Source organism: Zootoca vivipara, chromosome 11 (assembly GCF_963506605.1).
Source record: "Zootoca vivipara chromosome 11, rZooViv1.1, whole genome shotgun sequence".
NCBI lineage: Eukaryota > Metazoa > Chordata > Lepidosauria > Squamata > Lacertidae > Zootoca > Zootoca vivipara.
In genome coordinates this window covers 3027243-3048589 of record NC_083286.1, presented here as the reverse complement: position 1 = coordinate 3048589, position 21347 = coordinate 3027243, and the positions used below count along the sequence as shown (strand labels likewise).

The window sequence follows — 21347 nt, the reverse complement described above, 5'->3', positions numbered from 1 at the left end:
ACCAATACCAAGATGAAGGTCTACCAGGCTTGCATGTTGAGCCTGCTTCTTTTTGGAAATGAGATGTGAGCAACTCACATCCACCAGGAGTCTTGCACATGTGCTGTGTTGGGAAGATTTTGGGCAGCACATGGCAGGACAGAGTCTCAAACAAAGATGTGCTTCCCCCTAGCCCATATTCCCAGTGTGTTCACACTCCTGTCTCAGCAACATCTACACTGGCTTGGCTATATCCACAGAATGGAAGATGGCAGGATTCCCAAGAACATGCTCTATGTGGAGCTGTCTTTAGGCACCAGGCCTGTTGGCAGACTAACTCCCCATTGCAAAGATGTCTGCAAATGCGACATGAAAGCTGGCAACATCCCCCCCACAGTGTGGGAATCCCTTGCAGATCATCACAGAGACAGAGAGATCAGGTTGTTCGTCCATAGCAGTGAGCAGAGGAGGAAAGACTGCTGGGAGGAGCACAGAGAAGAGAAATTCCCCAGCTGCAACAAAAGACGTCACTCCCAGACTGGGCTCTACAGGCACAGTAACCTTAGTTTGACTTAATAATAATAATAATAATAATTTATCCCATCTGGCCGGATCTCCCCAGCCACTTCACACCCAAAGGCACACTCCTCCATTGTTTCCCGAGACAGACATGTCTCAATGGGGGGGGGCGAGGGTGCAGAATTTTGCATCAGGCACAGGAAACTGCCTAAGAATTGCAGGTGTATTAGGGACCCAGGTGGCGCTGTGGTTAAACCACTGAGCCTAGGGCTTGCTGATCAGAAGGTCGGCGGTTCGAATCCCTGTGACGGGGTGAGCTCCCGTTGCTTGGTTCCAGCTCCTGCCAACCTAGCAGTTCAAAAGCACGTCAAAATGCAAGTAGATAAATAGGAACCGCTACAGCGGGAAGGTAAACGGCGTTTCCGTGTGCTGCTCTGGTTTGCCAGAAGTGGCTTTGTCATGCTGGCCACATGACCTGGAAGCTATACGCCGGCTCCCTCGGCCAATAATGCGAGATGAGCGCGCAACCCCAGAGTCGGTCACGACTGGACCTAATGATCAGGGGTCCCTTTACCTTTACCTGCCAGGGCAGTCTCGAGCAGGTCGGGCGCCCTGGCGCTGAGGCACGGAGATCGCTCTGGCGCCCCTGCCCTCGCAGCACGCAGCACACAGCATGGCTTCTGTGCGGCTTCGCCGCTCAGCACCCCACCTACCGGCCCGGCGCCCTAGCGCCCGGCGCCATTGGGACTATATCTAGAGCTGGCCCTGTGTTTTGCTTTGAAAGCAAGTTTCTAGCCCCTGTTGCTGTGTGGATATGCTTGACAGTCTGTAGCGGAGCGCAGTACTGCTTGTCAGCACCCAGGGCAGGTGCGAGTGCACATGACCCTGGCGGGCGCAAAGCACCCTCATCCAGCCCTCACTGCGGATGCTGCCAGGCAGGCACTCACTCGCTCACCAGGTGGGGGCAGGGCACGGAGGGTGATCTTCACCCTCCGTGTTCTCCAGCCCCTGCTGCTGGCAGGGAACAACAGGATCTCAAGAGCAGTGTCACCGCTACCTACCAGAACAGTGAAGGGTGAGGAGTTCATTTGGCACTCTCGCCACTACATCTGTGCAGTGCCAACCTTGCCGCAGCTGGCTGCTCTGCCCTGCCCCATCCCGCCCTGCCCACAGCCACTGTCTGGAGGGCAGCAATGTGACACCACCCCACTGCTGATGCTTTGAGGCAAAGACAACTGGCAGCCTAAAGATAGGATGCCTTCCTCATCTCTTAATTCCCCAATCCACAACCTGCAGTGGTTGCCCTGCTTCTATTTACCTTTTTATGGAAGAAAGAGGCTGGTCTTTCTCAGATTTTCTGCTGCAGCAAACGTTAGATTTCCTATTAACTTCCGAAATGCCAGAGATCCCAGCCACACCTTAGACAATGAAGCTGAAGTATCTTTCTGCATCAACAGTGTGGACAAATCTTTCTAGCACTGTAATTCCAATAGTTTGAGTAACAAATATGAATATGGTAAACAGGCAGCAATACAGACTTGTGATGATATTGCCCCTTTAAGACTGGTTTATGGGAATGGGTTAGATTGAACCTCAGAAACAATTAGCTTACATGCAGCTTTCTCCCATTAAGGCTTCAAGGCCAGTGTCAAAAGGTAATAGAGAGGAAGAGGTGAACACCCAATGGTCTAAGTCCCCATAAAATCTGGGTTGGTGGGAGCTCTCAGCAGCCAGCCAAGCTGAGGTCAGCGTCTATTTGGGCTTTTGGCAGCATATTGTTCCACTCCTCAGCCTACTGAGATTTAAGTTGTTGATTAGCTGGGTAAGTTACTATTTGTTGTTTTCTTACCTTCTGAGCTATTTTAATCTGTGTAATTATTTGGAGTTTTTCTCTCTTGTACAGTTTTGTTTTAGTAAAGTCTGTCTGATTTTCTGGCATTTGCTCTGGTCTGAGTTCTTGAACCCTTTACTTTTGACCATATTTTTTGGAGCAAAGATCATCCACCACAATACTCTAAGAGAGACTTTATTTATTTTATCTAAGAGAGATTGTTTACTCCATAAAGAGTTGAAGCAAAGTTAAAACATTTTTTGCTTATGCATGACTTCAGGAATTATCTAGCTGTTGGAATGTTTTTCTAGGTGAAAATATCATTTTCTGCAACCAGATATGTTTTAATTTCTTCTGTAAGGAAAGAGGGGAGTAAATCTGTATTGTTGCTTCCTAGGTGAGTTGGCATGGGTTACTGGACTACCCTTAACATCCATTGCTCAAGCCAAAATACTACTTTCTGTATTTGTTGATGAAATATAGCAATTTGGCTTGGAAGAAGAGGATATAACTCGAGTGGAACAGCTAAGCTGGGATAAGGGATGCATTTGTGGGTGTATGTGTGCGTATGTGAAATGAGAATTGTAAAAGCTTCATCCTAGCATTAATATGATAAATTGTAAGCCCCCTGCCCATTGTGTGTTCACTGTATGAATGGGCTGCACTCAGTGACTGTTGCAATGGGGCAACGCTGATGGTTCCATTCCTGGCTTGGGAGTTTTTGCTTAGTAAAAGCCCAAGGCTTAAGCCTCTTGCCAGCACCTGCACCAACAGATGGATGTCCCGGCGGCAGGGCCAGTGTCACAGCTCCACTCAACAGCCATTATGTGGAGCCCTCTTCCCTTCGACTAAATGCTAGAAGGATGCATAAAGAAAACACAAGAGATCAAAGCCCGACAATGTACATCACAGGTTAATTTTATTTGGAATGTTACTTAGGCCTGTTCAGGCCCATCCTTTACCTTTTACATTGACTAGGTATGTAAAAGCAAACATAGCTGTTCTTTGGCTTAGGATAAATATTACAAAAGAAGATAATGCCTCAGAAGTTAAGAGCAACAAAAAAAGTATTTTTTCAGGCGACAGTTTTTCAAGGTATCAAGACTGAACAATAGTCTAACTTTGTTATTACTCTGTTTAAGTGCCTTCATTACATACACATATATTTAACAGATGGAGTTTAAAAGGAATGACATCTTCAAGGCAGAGGCTGGAGGGTATCCAAAAGATATGGAGCTCAGTTGTCACCACCACACAAAGCTACCAGAATACTTTCATAATCACCCTTTGTTTCATCCTACATGTGGAAGAACAAAGAAGAATCATGTTATATGACCAAGAAAACAGTCTACTACTACTAGACATAATGAAGTACAGTAATAGGACGACCTTTCCTGCCATACTCACACAATACCTTTTTCCTCTGACCTCTTCATGTGATGTTTTAGATCCAGAACATCATGAGGAGGAAGGGCCCTGCTACAAGTGGCCCCTCTTCAACTCATGGAGGAAAGCAGGGGTGCTGATGGAGAGCTGACTTCAATGTGTCCTGGCTCATCCCAGAGTCCATGACACTGAACATGCATTATTGCTAATGCTGCTCCACTGAAAGCAATGGAGTATTCTCTCAAGTCTGCGGGGGGGGGGCAGGATTCTGGAGCTGTGTTGAGAGACAGTACTCAAGCTGTGAAAATCCTATTGTAGCCCAGCCAGTAGCAGCTAAGAAGGAAGGACTGCTAGGTTTCTTAAACAGGGCTACTCAGAATGCAATGCAGACCTACAAGATGCAGTTGTGTGACATTGAAGGGAGTCTTACAGCAAAACCCTGTGTGCAAGTCCCACTGAGTTCAATGGAACTTCTAGATAAACGTGCCTAGATTGCAGCCTTGGTGCTACATAATTGTTTGGAAGCCCCAAAAGTGGTTTCTGTCAACAGGAATAGATAAATATATATATATATATATACAAAAACAAGTCAGGACCTACATTTGCAAGCCAACCTGTCAGAGCTCCAGACCTAACTCTTTAGCCACCCAATCAAGTTTAGTGCAATTTAAGTTGACTGCACTTTTTAAAAGTTACATACCAAGATGGCCTGGCAGAGGGATTTGCCATACATTGACTTGTAAAATCCTTTGATCTCATTCATGTCGACCTCAGAGCGTGACACCATGATCCTATTCAGAGTTCTCTGGCGTGTTCCAGAACCCTGTTAAAAACAAATGGAAGTAAATTCACTATATTGCGACTATACAGTCTAATGGCAGATGAGGCCATCCTAAGGCTAAGCAAGTGGTTGGTCAGTGCCTGGATGGGTCACATGTTTGCCTCCCAGTGTTCCATGACAGGCTGAAAAGAGGAATATAAATATAATTAAATAAAACTTCAATATAGGCATTTTGATTGTAGTTGGCTTTGCACTGCTCTCCAGACTTTCCTGGTTCTACCACCGCAGCTCTTAAAAGGATAAAGGATATTTCATGGGCATTCACTGCAGGCAAACTAATATCCCTGCATATTTGTTTTTCAAAATTGTGTTATGAACACATTGTAACATCAGTTTCTAAAGTGAAGGTGCAAGATCCTTTGCTTCTCTGCAGTGAATAATGTCCTTTGGCCATATCCTTTGAATAAACTACTGGCACCCCACCCACGTCCCCAAAAGCCCCATTTCAGAGCTCCCCACATGCTAGCGCTAACATTGGGGTGGGAGGGATTTACCAAGTGTTCTCTGAAATTCCACAACAGGCCCAGGATCACCAATAATTTCTCGTTCTCTTTGATAAATTTCAGCTCAACTAGGACTGGAGCCACAGCTGTTCCAGACATTGTCAACTTGATTCACATGTCAGAAGCTGGGAGAGGGACTATTTTGATCAATATTCTCAGGGTGCATGGATACATCAAAAATGTCTATATTTCACATTACTTGCCTAAGTATTGTATTATTATATTATATTATATTATATTATATTATATTATATTATATTATATTATTATATTATTATATTATATTATATTATATTATATTATATTATATTATACAGTGGTACCTCTACTTACGAATGGAGCTCCGTCCGCCATCTTGGATGCGGTTTAGATAGGATTTTTTCTACTTACGAATTTTTAGATAGGGTTGCTTCGACTTACGATTTTTTTCTCCCAATGCATTCCTATGGGATTCGACTTACAATTTTTTCGACTTACAAATGTGTGTTCGGAATGCATTAAATTCGTAAGTAGAGGTACCACTGTATTAGGCTGGTCCTATTGGGAATGCTCCACTGATTAAATTACCCCCTTCATCATAAAGAGGGCCAGACCTTGGCTTCCTTGCCCAAGGACTCTGATTTTAGCCTACCCCTTTAGAACAAGAGTTCTGCCACTAAAGTATATTTTACCTTCATTGCCAAGTGGAGCTTTTCCGCAAAGAAAGCTGGCTTGCTTGAGGCACATTTCACTGGAAATCAAACAGAACTGTGATTATTTATGACAGCAAAATAACAGAAACAAGATATGAGGGAAAGAACAGATACAGATTCTGAAGACTTCAAACTCAATGGGCTTTAGTCACCATTGGGAGTTAATTAAACACAAATTGCAATCATTGGGTGCCTTAACAGAAAGGTGATACATAAATGCAATCAATCAATCAATATCTCCGCACCTTCACCCACTGCATCCTCCATGAAATTATTTATCGCAAGTAATGTGAATTTCACAAATCACTATATATGGTCAGGCTGAACTCAGTGGGACTTACTTCTGAGTAGACAGGATCACACTAATAATACTTTTTATATAAAGGGGGGGGGACAGAACTAAGAAACAGAGTTTTAACTATGGAACAGGGTCGCATACCGATTGCTGTCAGGCAATTCTCAATGTCTCCCTTCAGCTCCAGGTCCAATGCCTTGTTCATGTCATGCTTGCTGTACTTGGTGTATTTCTGGAAAACTGAAAACCAGGGTAGAAGGGAAAATTTATGGCTGTGCTTGCCGTGAGATATGCAATTTTCATGCAAGTTCTGCGAAATGCTGACAGTGCAATGTCCCATGTTACTCTTTCAAAACAGCCTTTGTTACCTTAGAAGCAGCCAACTGTAGGTGGAAATGCAGACTTATTAACAAAGCTGCGGGGGCTCCTCTGTTTATCCTTAAGTGGTCACTATTTTGCACTTTGCTGTTATGCTTTGTCCTCGCAGAACACCAAAGTGGCTGAAGCAATTCTTGACTGTAGTACAGGGTTAAATTGCTTTCTACCTACCTCTTCGGAGATGTGGCATACTTCTTGTAGTGAGGATATTAATGAAAGCATCTATATCGGTCCCCTTTCTTCTTTCTCCAGCCTCATACAGGGCCTGTTGGAATAAATTAGATAATGTAGTGTGGGAGTAGGGACCCAGGTGGCGCTGTGGGTTAAACCACAGAGTCTAGGGCTTGCTGATCAGAAGGTTGGCGGTTCGAATCCCTGCAACGGGGTGAGCTCCTGTTGCTCGGTCCCAGCTCCTGCCAACCTAGCAGTTCGAAAGCACATCAAAGTGCAAGTAGATAAATAGGGACCGCTCCGGCGGGAAGGTAAACGGCGTTTCCATGCGCTGCTCTGGTTCGCCAGAAGCAGCTTTGTCATGCTGGCCACATGACTCGGAAGCTGTCTGCGGACAAACGCCGGCTCCCTCAGCCTATAGAGCAAGATGAGCGCCGCAACCCCAGAGTCGGACACGACTGGACCTGATGGTCAGGGGCCCCTTTACCTTTACCTTTTAGTGTGGGAGTCCAGAATATTGTGTATAATCTGATTTAGTCAAAAGCAAACAACTGCACAGCAGAATTCAACCTGGAGGTCAAATGATTTTCTGTCCATTCTGTAAACTGACACTACCTTAGGATTCCTGCAGTTAGGTGAACCACAGAATCACATATATACTATGGCTGAGAGCTGGTGGAATGGAAGGAGTTGCTTATTCCCTTCCTGACCATTTCCTCACTCGCATCTCTTTCTCTCTCTCTCTCTCTCTCTGACACACATATACCTTGTTTGCACATAATGCTAAGCCAAACCATGCTGTGCCCAGGTAGAAACTTATGGCATGTGGCTTAGAACCATCTGCTCCCCACCCCTCCGTGAATGAACTCCTGGGACACAAAGGCTACACAGAAGGGAAGAGACCCAGGCCTGTCTCACATCAGATCACCGGAGGCATGTGCCTCAGTCAGGCCCAGTCCTGCCTTTCCTCCAGGAATTGGGAGAGGGCTATTTAATGGGCAGCAGTGGGGGGTGGGGTAAGGTGGAAACTAGTTCTTTCCATTACATTCTAGGGTTGCCATATGTCCAGAATTTCCTGGACATTGCCAGGAATCAGCTGTCAGAAACAGTGTCTGGGTAGAAATTGCTTTAATGTCCAGGAAAATCCAGGCATAGGGCAACCCATGTTGGAAGTATAGATTTTGGTGAACTCCCTTAAGAATAGCGCAAAAACTTTTTTTTTTTTTTGAGATCTTGCAAAACTAAAAAATTCAACTTTTGTGTCCAGATTTTCACCTTTTGAAATATGTCAACCCTACGTTAGAACCATCTCTTTGTGAGTCCTGAGATTTTATTAATGAAAAAGTAATAAATTATTTGGGGCTTTGAGGGGAGTGGCTGGATAGAGCTCTGGTGATATGAAATAGATCTGGTGTTCTTATTAGTCCTTGGCAAGAGGGAAAAGCTTGTGCTTTTGTGGGCATGGAGTGGAGTACATTCAGAATATACACAAGCCTGTTCTTACCCGTGCATCATTATCTGCTAGCTCTTCGTTCACATGAGGATTTTCATCACGGTCACCCTGCAAAAGATTGAGTTCACCTATTACCACTTTGCAAACTATAATCCTGGTTTACTACTAGCAAACAAACATTAACTTCTCAAAAATTGTGCATACCTTTGCTAGGGCAACCAAAGCCTTTTGGAAAGATCCAGATGTATCTGAGACAATGTCTTTGGTAAGATCCCTCTTAAAAGCTACAAAAAGTACAAACCAATTAAACCTTTGAAATCTGCTTTTTTAACAACAAAATATTCATTGTGGTGAGATAACTCTCCCATACCATAGTTTCTTGATTGACGTTTTACAACCAATGACAGATTTCCATTGGAAATCCTATAGCACAATCCTATGCATGCTTGCTTAGAACAGATACACGTCTCACTTTGTCCAGTGGTGGAGCAGAGCCTAGGAGCCCCCATCCCTGGCACTGCTAAACGTACCAGAAAAGGCTGGGATGGGATGGCAGTGAGGTCATTTTTGACTGAGCCAATTCAAAACTCCCACGAGCGCAACACCTGTGTAGCCTTAACCTCATCGCTGCGCCAGTAAGTCAGGAGGGCAACCTCACAGCTCCCCTCCACCACATGAGCTGCTACTGCATAGAATCAATGTGTTCTTATTTTAGTCTTTTTGCAAAGAGGACCTGCAAATGGCATGTGAAGAGTCCCAGTCACCAATTGCAGAAGCAGATGCATACCTGGACATTATTTTCTTGTTGATGTGTCATAATTTTCACACATTTTTATAGAGTTAGTGAAATGTTATCCATGTAAACGAACATTTGCAGCTTAGTAGCTGTTCAACGGCTTTGCCTCACAGTTTAAAACTGAAGGGTTGAGTGGGGAGAGGAGAGTTCAGCGTATAGTCTGGTTCCCTACAAGCCATAATCACAGTGGATGAAACACTGGATTGTAAGATTGCTGTCTATGTTCCAAGAATGGCACAAGGCCGGATATAGGCATTGCTCTCAGTTCTATATGCTGAACAAAATGCAAGAAGTTGATTTTTCTATCTTAAGATACATTAACAAAGAAATCAGCTCAGAGCATTCTATTCTCCCCCTTGCACCACATGTTATATTGAGTTTAAACAGACAAATGAACCCAAACACTAAATTACCTTCCTGATATGCTCTGCTGGCTTCCTTGATTTCTCTGTTGTTCCTTGATGCCAGAAGCTCGCATAAAATATCTTCATCAGTTCCAAGACCCTGTATGGCAGTAAGTCAATAATATGTATTCCTCAGTTCGAAAGCATGTCAAAGTGCAAGTAGATAAATAGGAACCGCTACAGCGGGTAGGTAAACGGCGTTTCCATGTGCTGCTCTGGTTCTCCAGAAGCAGCTTTGTCATGCTGGCCACATGACCTGGAAGCTATACGCCGGCTCCCTCGGCCAATAATGCGAGATGAGCGCGCAACCCCAGAGTCGGTCATGACTGGACCTAATGGTCAGGGGTCCCTTTACCTTTACCTAAAATGACTTTAATCTAAAAAGTACATAAAGGACCCAGAACAATAAAGGAACAGGTAGTATATCCAGTCAAAATCACAGCCATGTCATGAATTCACAAAATAAGAGTTTATCTTCAACCTTGGGTGCCCATATGTCGTTGGGCCACATCTCCCATGATCCCCAGCCAGCTTAGCCAATGGTCAGGGATGATGGAGATTTGAGTTCAATGTCATCTGGGGACCCAAAGTCCCTGGACCTAAAATATAATATCTGAAAGACTGCTGCCTTTCCTACAATCCCTCTCAGGCAGTAGGGTCAGCAGAGAGGGGCCCTCTTGGTAGTTCCACTGCTTTCCGAAGTTTGTGGGGCTGGCCCAAAATAGAACATTCTCTGTGGTAGACTCTAAGCTATTAAATCCACCACCCCAGACATCAGTCTGGCTCCTTCATTCCGTAGTTTCCATAGCCTGAATTTTGGCACTGGAGATACACATATATATGTACAGTGGTACCTTGGCTTGCATATGTCTTGGTTTGCATATGTTTTGGATGACAAACACGTCAAACCCAGAAGTCAAATAAAAATAAAATAGAAATATTCCTTCCAGTAGCACCTTAGAGACCAACTAAGTTTGTCATAGGTATGAGCTTTCGTGTGCATGCACACTTCTTCAGATACACTGAAACAGAAGTCACCAGACCCTTATACAGGCATCCCCAAACTTGGCCCTCCAGATGTTTTGGGACTACAACTCCCATCATCCCTAGCCAAGAGGACCCAGGGTCAAGTATGATGGGAACTGTAGTCCCAAAACATCTGGAGGGCCGAGTTTGGGGATGCCTGCCCTTATATATAGTGAGAGGGTGGGGAGGGGTATTACTCAGAAGGACGGTGGGAATGGGTGATTGGCTGATAGATGTGGTAAACCTGTTGACAACTGTTAATGACTGCAATTGGTCTTACAGGAAAAAGCAAGGAGTGAGATGGCTAAAAATAGCTTTATCATATATAATGAGATAAGAAACCTGGAAGTGCGTGTCCCAGTTTGCAACCTTTTTTTGGATTACAACCCTTTTTTGTTTTTTGGACTACGAACAACAATTTTTTGGAGGCCCCATTGGCGAAAGCGCTCCTTGGGTTACAACCTGTTTCGGTTTACAGATGGACCTCCGGAACGGATTATGGTTGTAAACCAAGGTACCACTGTATAGGTATAGGTATAGGCATACAGGCGTACCTTGGTTCTCAAACAGAATGCATTCCGGGAGTCCGTTTGACTCCTGGAACCATTCAAAGACCAAGGCACAGCTTCCGATTGGCTGCAGGAGTGTCCTGCAGCCAATCGGAAGCCACACTGAATGTTCAGCTTCTGAAAATCATTCAAAAACTGGAACACTCATTTCTGGTTTTTGATGTTTGAGAGCCGAAACATACGAGTTCCAATGCGTTCAGTAAGCAAGCTATGAGTATATATATATATATATATATATAACAGTGCTTTTTTTTCTTGAAAAAATGTTTAGCGGTACTCTCATTTTCCTACTCATATTGAAATACTGCCCCTCAATGAGGCCAAACTTACACTCACAAAATGTTTAGGGGTATGCATACCCCTGAGCACTGGTGGAGGAACAGGAGTGCAGAGGGAGCGGATCGCCCCCAGCACCACTATTCCAGTAGGGTGCCATCGCGGCAGCCCCCTGGACACACGCCGTGCACTCCCCATGCACCACACCCCCAGAATGCATGCCACGCCCTTGCAGGCGGCGTACCACGCCCCCAGGATGTGTGCCGTGCTCCCTGGGTGCCAGCCATGCCCCCGCCTGCTCTCTGCCCATGGTAGCGGAGCATGCAGCTTCGCCACTGCCCCTGCGTCCCCCCAGAAAAAAGCACTTTATATAAGGTAAAGGTAAAAGGTATATAAAGGACCCATCCTGTTCTCTTGACTGTAATTTGTTCTAACTCATTTTAATATTGTATTTATAAACTATTGTAAATCACCCTGGAATCTCATGGTGAAGGGTTGGGCAACACCCACAGTGACCAGAAAGAAGAAATGGCCAGCCACAATCTACCTGTAACTGACCTGTACATGAGCTGGAGCCAATGAACTTCTTAGCCCTGCTCCACTCTCACACTAATCATGCCATCTTGAGGTTATACACATTTATTAGATTTGTTTTTGACTCAATAATGCCGAAGACCAGATCTTGCTTGGGTACAACACCCAGCTTATCCCAGTCAGCAGAGAGACATACCTTCATGGAGTACCGGAGCTCATCAGCATCAAACTGGGCTGGAGTCTTCAGCATACCCAGGACAACATCTTCTAAGGGGCTTTTAAGTGCTTTTTTCAAAGCATCTTCCAGGGGCTGGAACCAAAAGCAACGTAAGTGTAAACTACCCATTTAACGGGTTATTTGGATTATAAAATAAATATCACTTTGACAAGGCCAATCTAATCTACTTCCCCTCTTTGAGAACAATTCCCTCTCTGCCAGGAAGAATATTGTTTAAGCTTCAAACACTCCATATACATACTTGTGTCTATTAAACTAGTAATGCCATCTTAAACAGGCTCGTTGCCATGTACAAAAACCTCACACATTCAGGAAAAGCCTTTTTTCACTTGAAGTTGGCCATAGCTTCCTCTCTATCCCCATTCTCACAGGTACTGATGGAATCTGCCTTCAGTTGTTCCTGATTCATTTATGGTAAAATGTGGCATGGCAGTATGCTTGTCATATTTTTATTTTTATTTTTTTTAAAAAACAATTTAAAGAAGCCAAGGAAAGGCCCTCTGTTCAAATCAGGACCATGGTGCCGGAGGGGATGGGACAATATCCCTCCCCCATGCCAAAACTGGGACACATTGATGTCCACCTTTTCAAACCTATATTTTAACTACCAAAAATCATGAGGATTTTAAAATGTCGCTTCCTTTTTCTAAAATGATGCACCATGTTCTGCAAAATGCAACCATGTATATACAAGATAGTTCTTTATTAGCAGCTGTACCTTCCCCTTTAACTGCTGGTAGGCCGCTTTGATCTGCTGGCGTTGGGCATTGTTTCGCTTGGTCAAAACATCAATGATGGTTGCTTCATCAACTCCTGAAATGCAAAGAAGAAGTGTTTGTCAGCAGTTGTATCACTGTGTGCAGATCATTTTTCCTAATTATAATACTGAGAAACAAATAAAGCTTCAGCCATAACTGGCCCATGTCACTTTTTTCATGAACATTTTCAGCGGTGCTGAAAAGATGGGTTTTCACTACTCATTCTTAAGCCATTCATTTATGTTTAGCCCTCCATGTTATAATCATGCTGCTATATCTGATGTCCTATGCAGAGCTGTGAAATCAACCCCTTCACAACACTTCGTTGGGTGGCGTCATGCAAAAGAGGAAGAAACAGCCGCCAGGAGAAAAGAATGACAGATTTTTTTATTTAAACTTAATGCACACTTTTGCTGAAATTGGGTAGGCCATTTTGCTGAATATTCTCCAGGTGAAGACTGAAATTCTCCAACAACTCAGATTGGGATTAGGAAGATTTTGGGGGTTTTAACTGTAGGAAAGAAGTCAACTCAGCCCTAATTTTCACACAATTAAGATTTCTAGTTTGGACCAAACTTTGGAACTTGAGACTATCCAGTCAGAGGCTAAAGTCTGTAGGAAAAACCTCACACACACCAGTCAAATAAAGGAGGATCTTTGAATCCCATGAACCATGGTGGACATACCAGAACAACTTAGAAGACTGGGGTAACAAACTGGATGAAAAATCAGTTTCCATTGACAACCTTGGAAAAAGGACTGGTGATCTAATCTGGTCTTCAAAATAGTAGTCCTCTCTATATTAGGGACATGTCAATGGAGGACAGTTTCAAAATGCTTCCACATGCATGATGAGGTTGAATAGACCTGTCTTACCTTTAGCTGTTATGGCTTTATCCAGGGCAGTAGCATCAGAAGATGGATCGAAGCTAGGATAAGCATGAACTGCAGAGCCACTTTTAGTATTTTTCTAAATGAATTAAAGGGATTGAATGAGAAACTTCCATTTGCTTTAATTTTCTATCCTCTAAGGTTCAGGATGAATTGCATTTAGAACCAGGTAATTAAAGTGTAAATTATCAAAAGATGCAAAATGAAATATATATATAGCATGTTACAGTTATTCCATTGGCATATTGCCCCTACATTTTCAATGAGAATTAAGGCTTGGATCTAAGAGACAATATTGAGTACCAAGGATAGCATTAATTCCATATTAACTAGGGTTGCCATATGTCTGGACATATACTGAATGCTGCTGTCTCTAGCAGTGTCTGGGCGGAAATCGGTGAAATGTCTGGGAAAATCCAGACGTATGGCAGCCCCTGTTGATAATTTTCCATTTTAAAAAAGCTCAAAAATGGCCTGGGGAAAGTGACCTGAAACTTAGACCCTGGTCTACAACTGAAGGCTCCCTGTATATTATAGAAGCATGATCATGTACAAAGAACCTACATGCATAGAACAACCCTTTCCCTTCAGATGTCTTCTCTTTTCCCATGCATAGAAGGTGGCAAAGACAGGCAAAAAGGGACATGACAAAGGGGGTGTGGTTAACAAGTGATGGACAGCGCCTGAAAGGGGCTCTTGCTTAAGCAGCAATAGTGTTTGTTAATAACACTGAGGCTCTTATAAGGAAGACACTTTGACATGCCCCACCCATGTTCTGAAATCTATTTGTGTTGACATCCTAATACGAATTCATTCTCTGACTATGAAAGGAAATCCTTCCATAGGCCAAAAGGCACCATCCACACAAAGAGGGAGGTATTTGCAAACTTAGGGAAACACCAAGGTTTGCAAAAGTATAAAATATATTTAAGGAAAAACACCCCAATGAAGACTGAGCATTGTTTAGTGGGTATAGACCAACGGCTGCCTGATGCTTGCAGTGGGAGTGGGGGGGGGTAATGCATTCTGGGAAATGGTACAGATGGCTGGCAGGAATCCTGAACATTTTGTTGCAGACCCCATGTGAGGTAACTCTGTCTTCTACTTTTCTTTTTTATGCACAATTATTTGAAAAAATTCTTACCACGTATTGTGGTTCATCATTTTCAATAAACCAGGCCTGTTTCAGAAACTCTTGCACAAAAGCCATGATGTTTCAAGGTTCTGCAAGGGGGAAAGCAAGGATTATAATGAAATGTTACAGCAGTCTCTTTTCATGTTTTCTAAGGTTAATAATCATCTATATTGTCAGGGCTTTCTGAAAGCAATGAAAAGAGATTAATGTTTCCCAACAGCCCTCTGAAGCAAATGAGACTATGACATTCTCATTCTATACTGGGAGGAGGGCGACTAGGCCAAAAAGATCACATATGCTTCTCACATGCTGATTTTAGTCTTGGCACAAAAGGGACAGGTGGAGGGGTCAAATTCTGTTTCTCTCAGTTTCTCATTTTTCCAATCTTAAGTTCAGTTCTCCACATTTCCATATCAGTTTGGAAAATTCATCAGCATTTGGATGAGAATTTCTCCTAATGTTACATTTTTTGCCCAATATACACATTTTTGCAAAGCAATTTTCTGCATATTTTGTATTTTATTTTTACTAATATATACATTTATATGCACAGTTTACTCCAGTATATGCAAATTTGTACACATCACACGGCTAAGAACTACATTGCAAAATTCAGAGTCATGCAGATTTGGAAGGATGGCTATAGTTCACTGAATTTTGTATGATTGCCTTTAAATACAAACTGAATTGAATTTCTCCCCATCCCTTCTTGACAGTGCTACTTCCATAGAGGAAGTGCCAAGCCCAAACATAGCATATGAGTCACACACCACTTCTAAGATGAAGTGAGAGAGGCAGAAGGAAACCAGGGGTTCGCCAAAAGAGACCCGTGGGCTGCCCAAAGGCCATCCTCAATCTGGACCTTCATTATAGGGACACAAACAAGGCATATTCAGAGAAGGCCCATTGAAATTAATGGGCAAAAGTTAGTTATAACCACCGTTAGTTTAATTAGTCCAGGCATGATTTAATCATATACAACCCATAGTATATTCTTATTCCTTACACTCCCCCATATCACTAGAGTTTGAGGGAGGCAGTAATAGGGTGGTAAAACAATCCTCAGCTTCATGCAACAGAGGAGGAACTGAGGCTCAGGCCCAGAAGCACTTACTAAAAACCACCAAGTTGGGCTAAGATTTGAGATTAAGAAATCAAGATTCAATACTTTTAACCTTCTTGGTTCAATCACAACTCCATTCAGATATTATTTCAGCCAAGTCCTTCTTTTAGTGTTACTTATTTATTTTGGTTACAGGTAGGTAGCCGTGTTGGTCTGACGCAGTCAAAACAAAATAAAAAATCCTTCCAGTAGCACCTTAGAGACCAACTAAAAAAATCCTCCCAGTAGCACCTTAGAGACCAACTAAGTTTGTCATAGGTATGAGCTTTCGTGTGCATGCACACTTCTTCAGATATGTATCTGAAGATATGCACACTTCTGAAGATATGCACACTTCTTCATATACGTATCTGAAGAAGTGTGCATGCACACCAAAGTTCATACCTATGACAAACTTAGTTGGTCTCTAAGGTGCTACTGGAAGGATTTTTTATTTTGTTTTATTTATTTTGGTACTTTGTGGAAGACTAATTTCCCATTGAATTCCAAAAATAGGACAGCTAGAAAGCTTGTCACCAGTGGCCTATTTGGAGGGCATTCCAGTGATGCAAAGTTTGTAATAAGTAAGTAGGGTGTATTCAGGGCCTGGGCCCACGAAGGTACCACCAATAACCTTTTATATCTCATCTCTATGGTGGTTTTCACATGACAGTTTATTCTGTTTCCCCAGTCCCCTAGGTGTTAATCTCCATGTTATATTCCACAAGACCACAGGAGTCAACTCCTTGGGGCCAAGGACCTTTTGCCCTCCCCCCATAAAATATTTGAGGGGGCCGCCCCCCCACAAAGTTAATGGGCATTTCCCTGTACCAAACAAAGAAGAGTGGCTGGCTAAATTGATGGACTATGCCAAAATGGCAAAATGGGTGGGTGTAATAAGAAACCAAGAGGAAAACAAATTTTTAAAGAGTGGGGAACATCTGAAAATTTCTGGCCTGAAAGTTCATTAGCTGGGTTAACTTAAATCAAGCAGTTAAAATTATCATTAAGAGAAAAGGAAGAATAACTTAAAAATGGAGCAAAGTGGAAAATGCAGTGTTAATTTAAATTAGAAAAGAAACCACAAAAGTGGGAGAGGGAAGTCATATATATATTATTTTATTGGATGTATGTGTTTGTAAGGTGTGTACTTGTAAACTGTTGAAAATTGAAAATAAAAATTATATATAAAAAGTTAATGAGCATTGCCATTCAAATGGTGTGCATGTGTCACATCTTGCTAGGCACCCCCAATATTTTATTCAAGTTGCCACCCCTGCAGAACACATCAAAGCCACTTCTGGAAATCTAGTGGAATATGGTGGAAGCTCAGCACTCATTTCCATGTTAATCTATTTGCAAACCCATTAACCCAGAAAATTGTGAGAATAATGTAGGGCTAGACAATGTAACACCAGTATATAGGTCTTCCCTGCTATTTTCATGAATGAATCATAGAGGAATCACTGGTGTGATTGAAATTTAGCTCAACATGCTGGTATATCAGTCAAAAAGCCATGGCTCCATAGGAATGTTAGAAAATGGATCAGAAGTGCTAGCAATTAGGAAACTATGCCACCAGCTAGGCTAGAAGTTGCTCTGGATGCTTTGCAGTTTATACAAGACAGCTGCCCTCAATACAGGATTGGCTAACACACAAATCCAACTAATTAGATGTATAAAACCAAGAGTTCCAAAGCTATTTTGGGGGGCTCATTGCAAAAAAAAAAAAAAAACTTTATCAAAAGTAGGCATACACCAGATATCAAAGTACTCTCACAAGGACACAGCTATTTTTGGCATTTCATGTCCCATAGGCAATTTCCCCTTATGTCCAGAATGCATCAAAAACTTGAAAAACTTGTCCCTTGACTCAAAAGAACTACCAAGCGGAAAGAAACAGCCCCACCCTCTTTTGAAAGCAGTTGTGGAAAGTATGAACAGACTAGGGGTGAGATTCTGTAGCTCTTACTCATGCATACACCCACAGGAGGAGCAGTTTGCAATTTTAAAAAAGGAAGGAGACTAATTACTGGTACCCCTGCCTTCTTTCTTGAAGAAGAGCTCACATTTTAACTTCATACCTAGGTAATGTTTGCAAGAAGTGACAACTCGGCTGTTATTAAAACAATTAAGCAACGCCATAACCACAGGGTGCATGTTTTTTTTTTAAAAAAGAAGTTTCCATACAAGGAAGTCACATTTTCCCCCTCTTACTCACTCACTCTTTGGTGGTTAAAAATAATTCAGTTTTCCATGGTCACACATATCCACACAAAAGCCAGTCCTAAAAGAGCTAGTTTTAGACAAACTAAAAAAAAATAAACCTGCATTGGCAGCTTTAGAAATATTGCTGCTTTTTCACAATTCCGCCCCCCCCCAAAAAAAATACAGCAAGAAAACAACTTTTTTAAACAGACTACAGCCTTGTTCCTAAGCACATTTGGTTGAAAATAAGTAATACCTGAAAGTAAATTTGCACATGATGTCAGCCCACAAGTCACACATTTCTACAACAAACAAGCAGTGAAGAGCAAGGAATGAAGAAGCCATACCTTTTGATGTGAAAACTCAAAAAGACTCTTTTTGCTCTGGAAAACTACAGACTGGAAGAATCAGACTGCCGACTTGTGGTTTTTATAAAGCTAGCAGGAAGCCACACCTAGCAACCAATGCTTATTTCTACAACTCAGATGATTGGTTGCTTGGTGGGGGAAGGCTAAGAATCTAGGCAAAACTCACGCCCATACATTTTGGAAACAAACTGCCCACTGCAGTGAAGAAACAGATCCGTGAGCTAATCCTGAAACTACTGGAGCCAGATGAATAACTGAGATGGCTGAATCCTGAGACATTGAAGTCAATGGTATTAACATTTAAACTGCAAATTAGACACTCTTAACAGCTCAAAAAGTAACACATTAACTCAAATTGGTAACCTGTTTAGGATTGCCATGTCAAAGTCAGTTTCTTTTTTGCACTGTTAAAAGCAGTGGACCTGCACTGTATGTAATATCATGAAAATCTCTGCACATTCCTTCGGCTTTCCTCTGAAAATGTGTTCACATTTCTGAAACTTCCTTCAGAAACAGCCACCAGCTGCTACATGAATGGCTGACTCAAGGCATCCACCCATTATGATTTTCCTTCATTCAGCCCTTCCTCTAGAAAAGATGCGGCCAGTGTGGGTTGTGAGCACAGGCATAGAGTCAAATGCAAACAAGTGAGATGCTGGACACCTGAATGAATAGACTGGATAGATGAACGGGTAGGGGGGAAACATTTTGACTAGAATGACTTTTCTTTAAATAATCCCCTCTCTAGATCATAAACAAGAATGATCCATACGTTTGATGTTACCGGAGACATCAGCTGATGGACAGGAGGGCAGGGAACAAGGTGGCACAGCAGGAATTTAATCCTTATTTATCAACTGAGCAGGATTAAAGCCCTGTGCAAAAGCACCCTTTGAAGCAGTTTCCTCACTTGCTTAAACAATGACCGCTCACCAGGTCCAGCAGTGGGCAAGGTTTGCAGCCTAGCGCCACCCCTGCCATCCTCTCGAAGGCAGGGGCGTAGCAAGAGGGGGGCAATAGGGGTGGTGTGCCCTCTCTCCACCTCCACCGGCGCCCTGCTACACAGTGGAGCCGCCAGCAAACACCCCCAGTGCCGCACAGGGATGAAGCCACTGCAGCTGCGAATGGAGGATCCCGGGCGGCAGCATCCCCGCATGGTGCTGAGGTCCACCGCCGGCTCTGCCGCACAGCATGCATGCGTGGAGCCACCGCGCATGGCACATGTGCCGCATGCTCCCTGCGCATGTGTTGTGTGTGGCAATGTGCACGCGTGCTGCGTGGGGCGATGCCCCGCCCCTGGGTGCATGCCCGCAGTGCTGCCCCGGGCCGCAGAAAGTCTTTGTCCGCCACTCCTCGAAGGCACACCGCTCCACTGGCTGTTGCTCCACTCCCTTGGTTGCAGCAATGCTTGCTAGGGTTCTTGCCAAACCCAAAATTTAAATTTGACCTATCCACGGTGGCTTGGGGGGCAGGGCAAGAGGAGTGGATGGTGTTGGAGCACCACTCCTAAAGTAGGAAAGAGGGCCAGAGCTGATGCTGGAAGAGCAGCCGGCCCCCCAGAGCCCACCCAGCCCTCCCTCTAATTTTATCCTTTCCAGGTCCATGGGCGTTACTACGGTTGGATGATGGTTGCTGTTTTTCTCAGAGGCGGGAAGTAATTTCCCCTGCTCTGCAGGTTTTGCCTTTCCCGTAGCAATTGTCACAACATGTTTTGCAGTGTTCCGATTGACCCTATCTTGCCTCAGACCCCCAGTAGGGGCTGAGAGGGATACACGCCCAATGCCTAAGCCAGGCATGGCCAAACTTGGCCCTCCAGCTGTTTTGGGACTACAATTCCCTGACCACTGGACCTGTTAGCTAGGGATGATGGGAGTTGTAGTCCCAAAACAGTTGGAGGGCCAAGTTTGGCCATGCCTGGCCTAATCCAAGGTTTCCTACATCTGAAATATAATAAAGTTGTGGCCATTTTAATCCTAAATATGTTGTCATGTCTACTCCTTGGTCCTGAGGTATGGCTCCTAGGGTGGGGGGCGGGGACTGTGTCTGGGCATGCAGTTACATCATTGGCAATGGAATAGCTTTTGTTTTGTATATTACCTGAATTATTTGAAGTCTTTCTTCAGGTTTCTGTACTGGATATATAAAGGTACTTTCGGGTGTTTACACATTTCCGGCTGCTGTGAATCCATGTACTCAATAATTGTGTGGCGATACCCCGATGCCTCCCCGAGAGAAATAAATACACATGACACACAGCATAAGGTTAATGGGCATAAAAGGCCACAACTTTATTGATTACGGATGTAGAGAGGTATTGGCCTAGGCATTGGATCTAACCGACTATATCCGACTCCAGCCCGCTCTGCTGGCAGTCTGTGAAGGGTTAACCACCGTTGGATGAGTCCTGCAATGCACATCAACTAGGAGCTCATCCTGGGGCCACCACTAGGGGGCATGCCCTCAGGCCCTCACCTACCACGGCTTCGGACTTAAGGGAGTACCCTTCCGCATTTTGGGAGAGGTGATGGCAGCAACCTCCCCCCACACACCTGTACCTTCATGAGATAATCCAATGCCTACCACCAAAACCAAAGTTGTGACGAGTTGCTACGAGGTAGGCGAAAACCACCAGGCCTGAGCCAATTTGCCAAGTGGGGACATTCCTACCAGGCCCCTCAACGGCGACCAACCGAGGTCTGCAGCAATGTCAAAGAAGAACCCTGCCTAAACGGGGGAGGCGGGTGGGAGAAACGCAGCAGCTGGTCTGAGAAGCGAGGCCGATTCCCTGCCGCACGCTCGCTTAAATTGGCAAGCCACGCCCCCCCAGTACATCCCAATTGGATGCGCTGAGGGCGTGCCGCGGCAGGGAGCCGGCCACAACATCTCCTCCCCCTGAGGTGGGAAGAGATTTTGTTGCATGCTACACATGCTGCTCAGTCATGGGTGCACACAATGATACCATCTGATCCCCATCTTATGGTGGAAGGAGCTGCC

General features: G+C 43.9%; 1 protein-coding gene across 1 annotated transcript; it reads right to left on the bottom strand.

The window, feature by feature from the left end:
* Window positions 1–3224: 3224 nt before the first annotated feature.
* ANXA1 (annexin A1) lies at window positions 3225–18440 on the bottom strand. The gene is made up of 13 exons (XM_035100037.2): window positions 18333–18440; window positions 14685–14764; window positions 13526–13619; window positions 12610–12704; window positions 11850–11963; window positions 9258–9348; window positions 8253–8332; window positions 8100–8156; window positions 6596–6689; window positions 6191–6286; window positions 5731–5789; window positions 4416–4538; window positions 3225–3626 (listed from the first exon to the last, which is right to left on the bottom strand). Exons 2-13 carry the CDS (start codon window positions 14748–14750, stop codon window positions 3567–3569), a joined length of 1029 nt encoding a protein of 342 aa, XP_034955928.2. The 5' UTR covers window positions 14751–14764; window positions 18333–18440; the 3' UTR covers window positions 3225–3566.
* Between the last annotated feature and the right edge of the window lie 2907 nt (window positions 18441–21347).

Excerpts from the sequence above, each read along its gene's own strand:
- ANXA1 (XM_035100037.2), bottom strand. The coding sequence starts at position 14,750 with ATGGCTTTTGTGCAAGAGTTTCTGAAACAGGCCTGGTTTATTGAAAAT. Across the intron at positions 8,157-8,252 it reads CTTTGGTTGCCCTAGCAAAG|GGTGACCGTGATGAAAATCC; the intron begins GTATGCACAATT and ends AATCTTTTGCAG. Across the intron at positions 5,790-6,190 it reads GAATTGCCTGACAGCAATCG|TGAAATGTGCCTCAAGCAAG; the intron begins GTATGCGACCCT and ends TTTGATTTCCAG.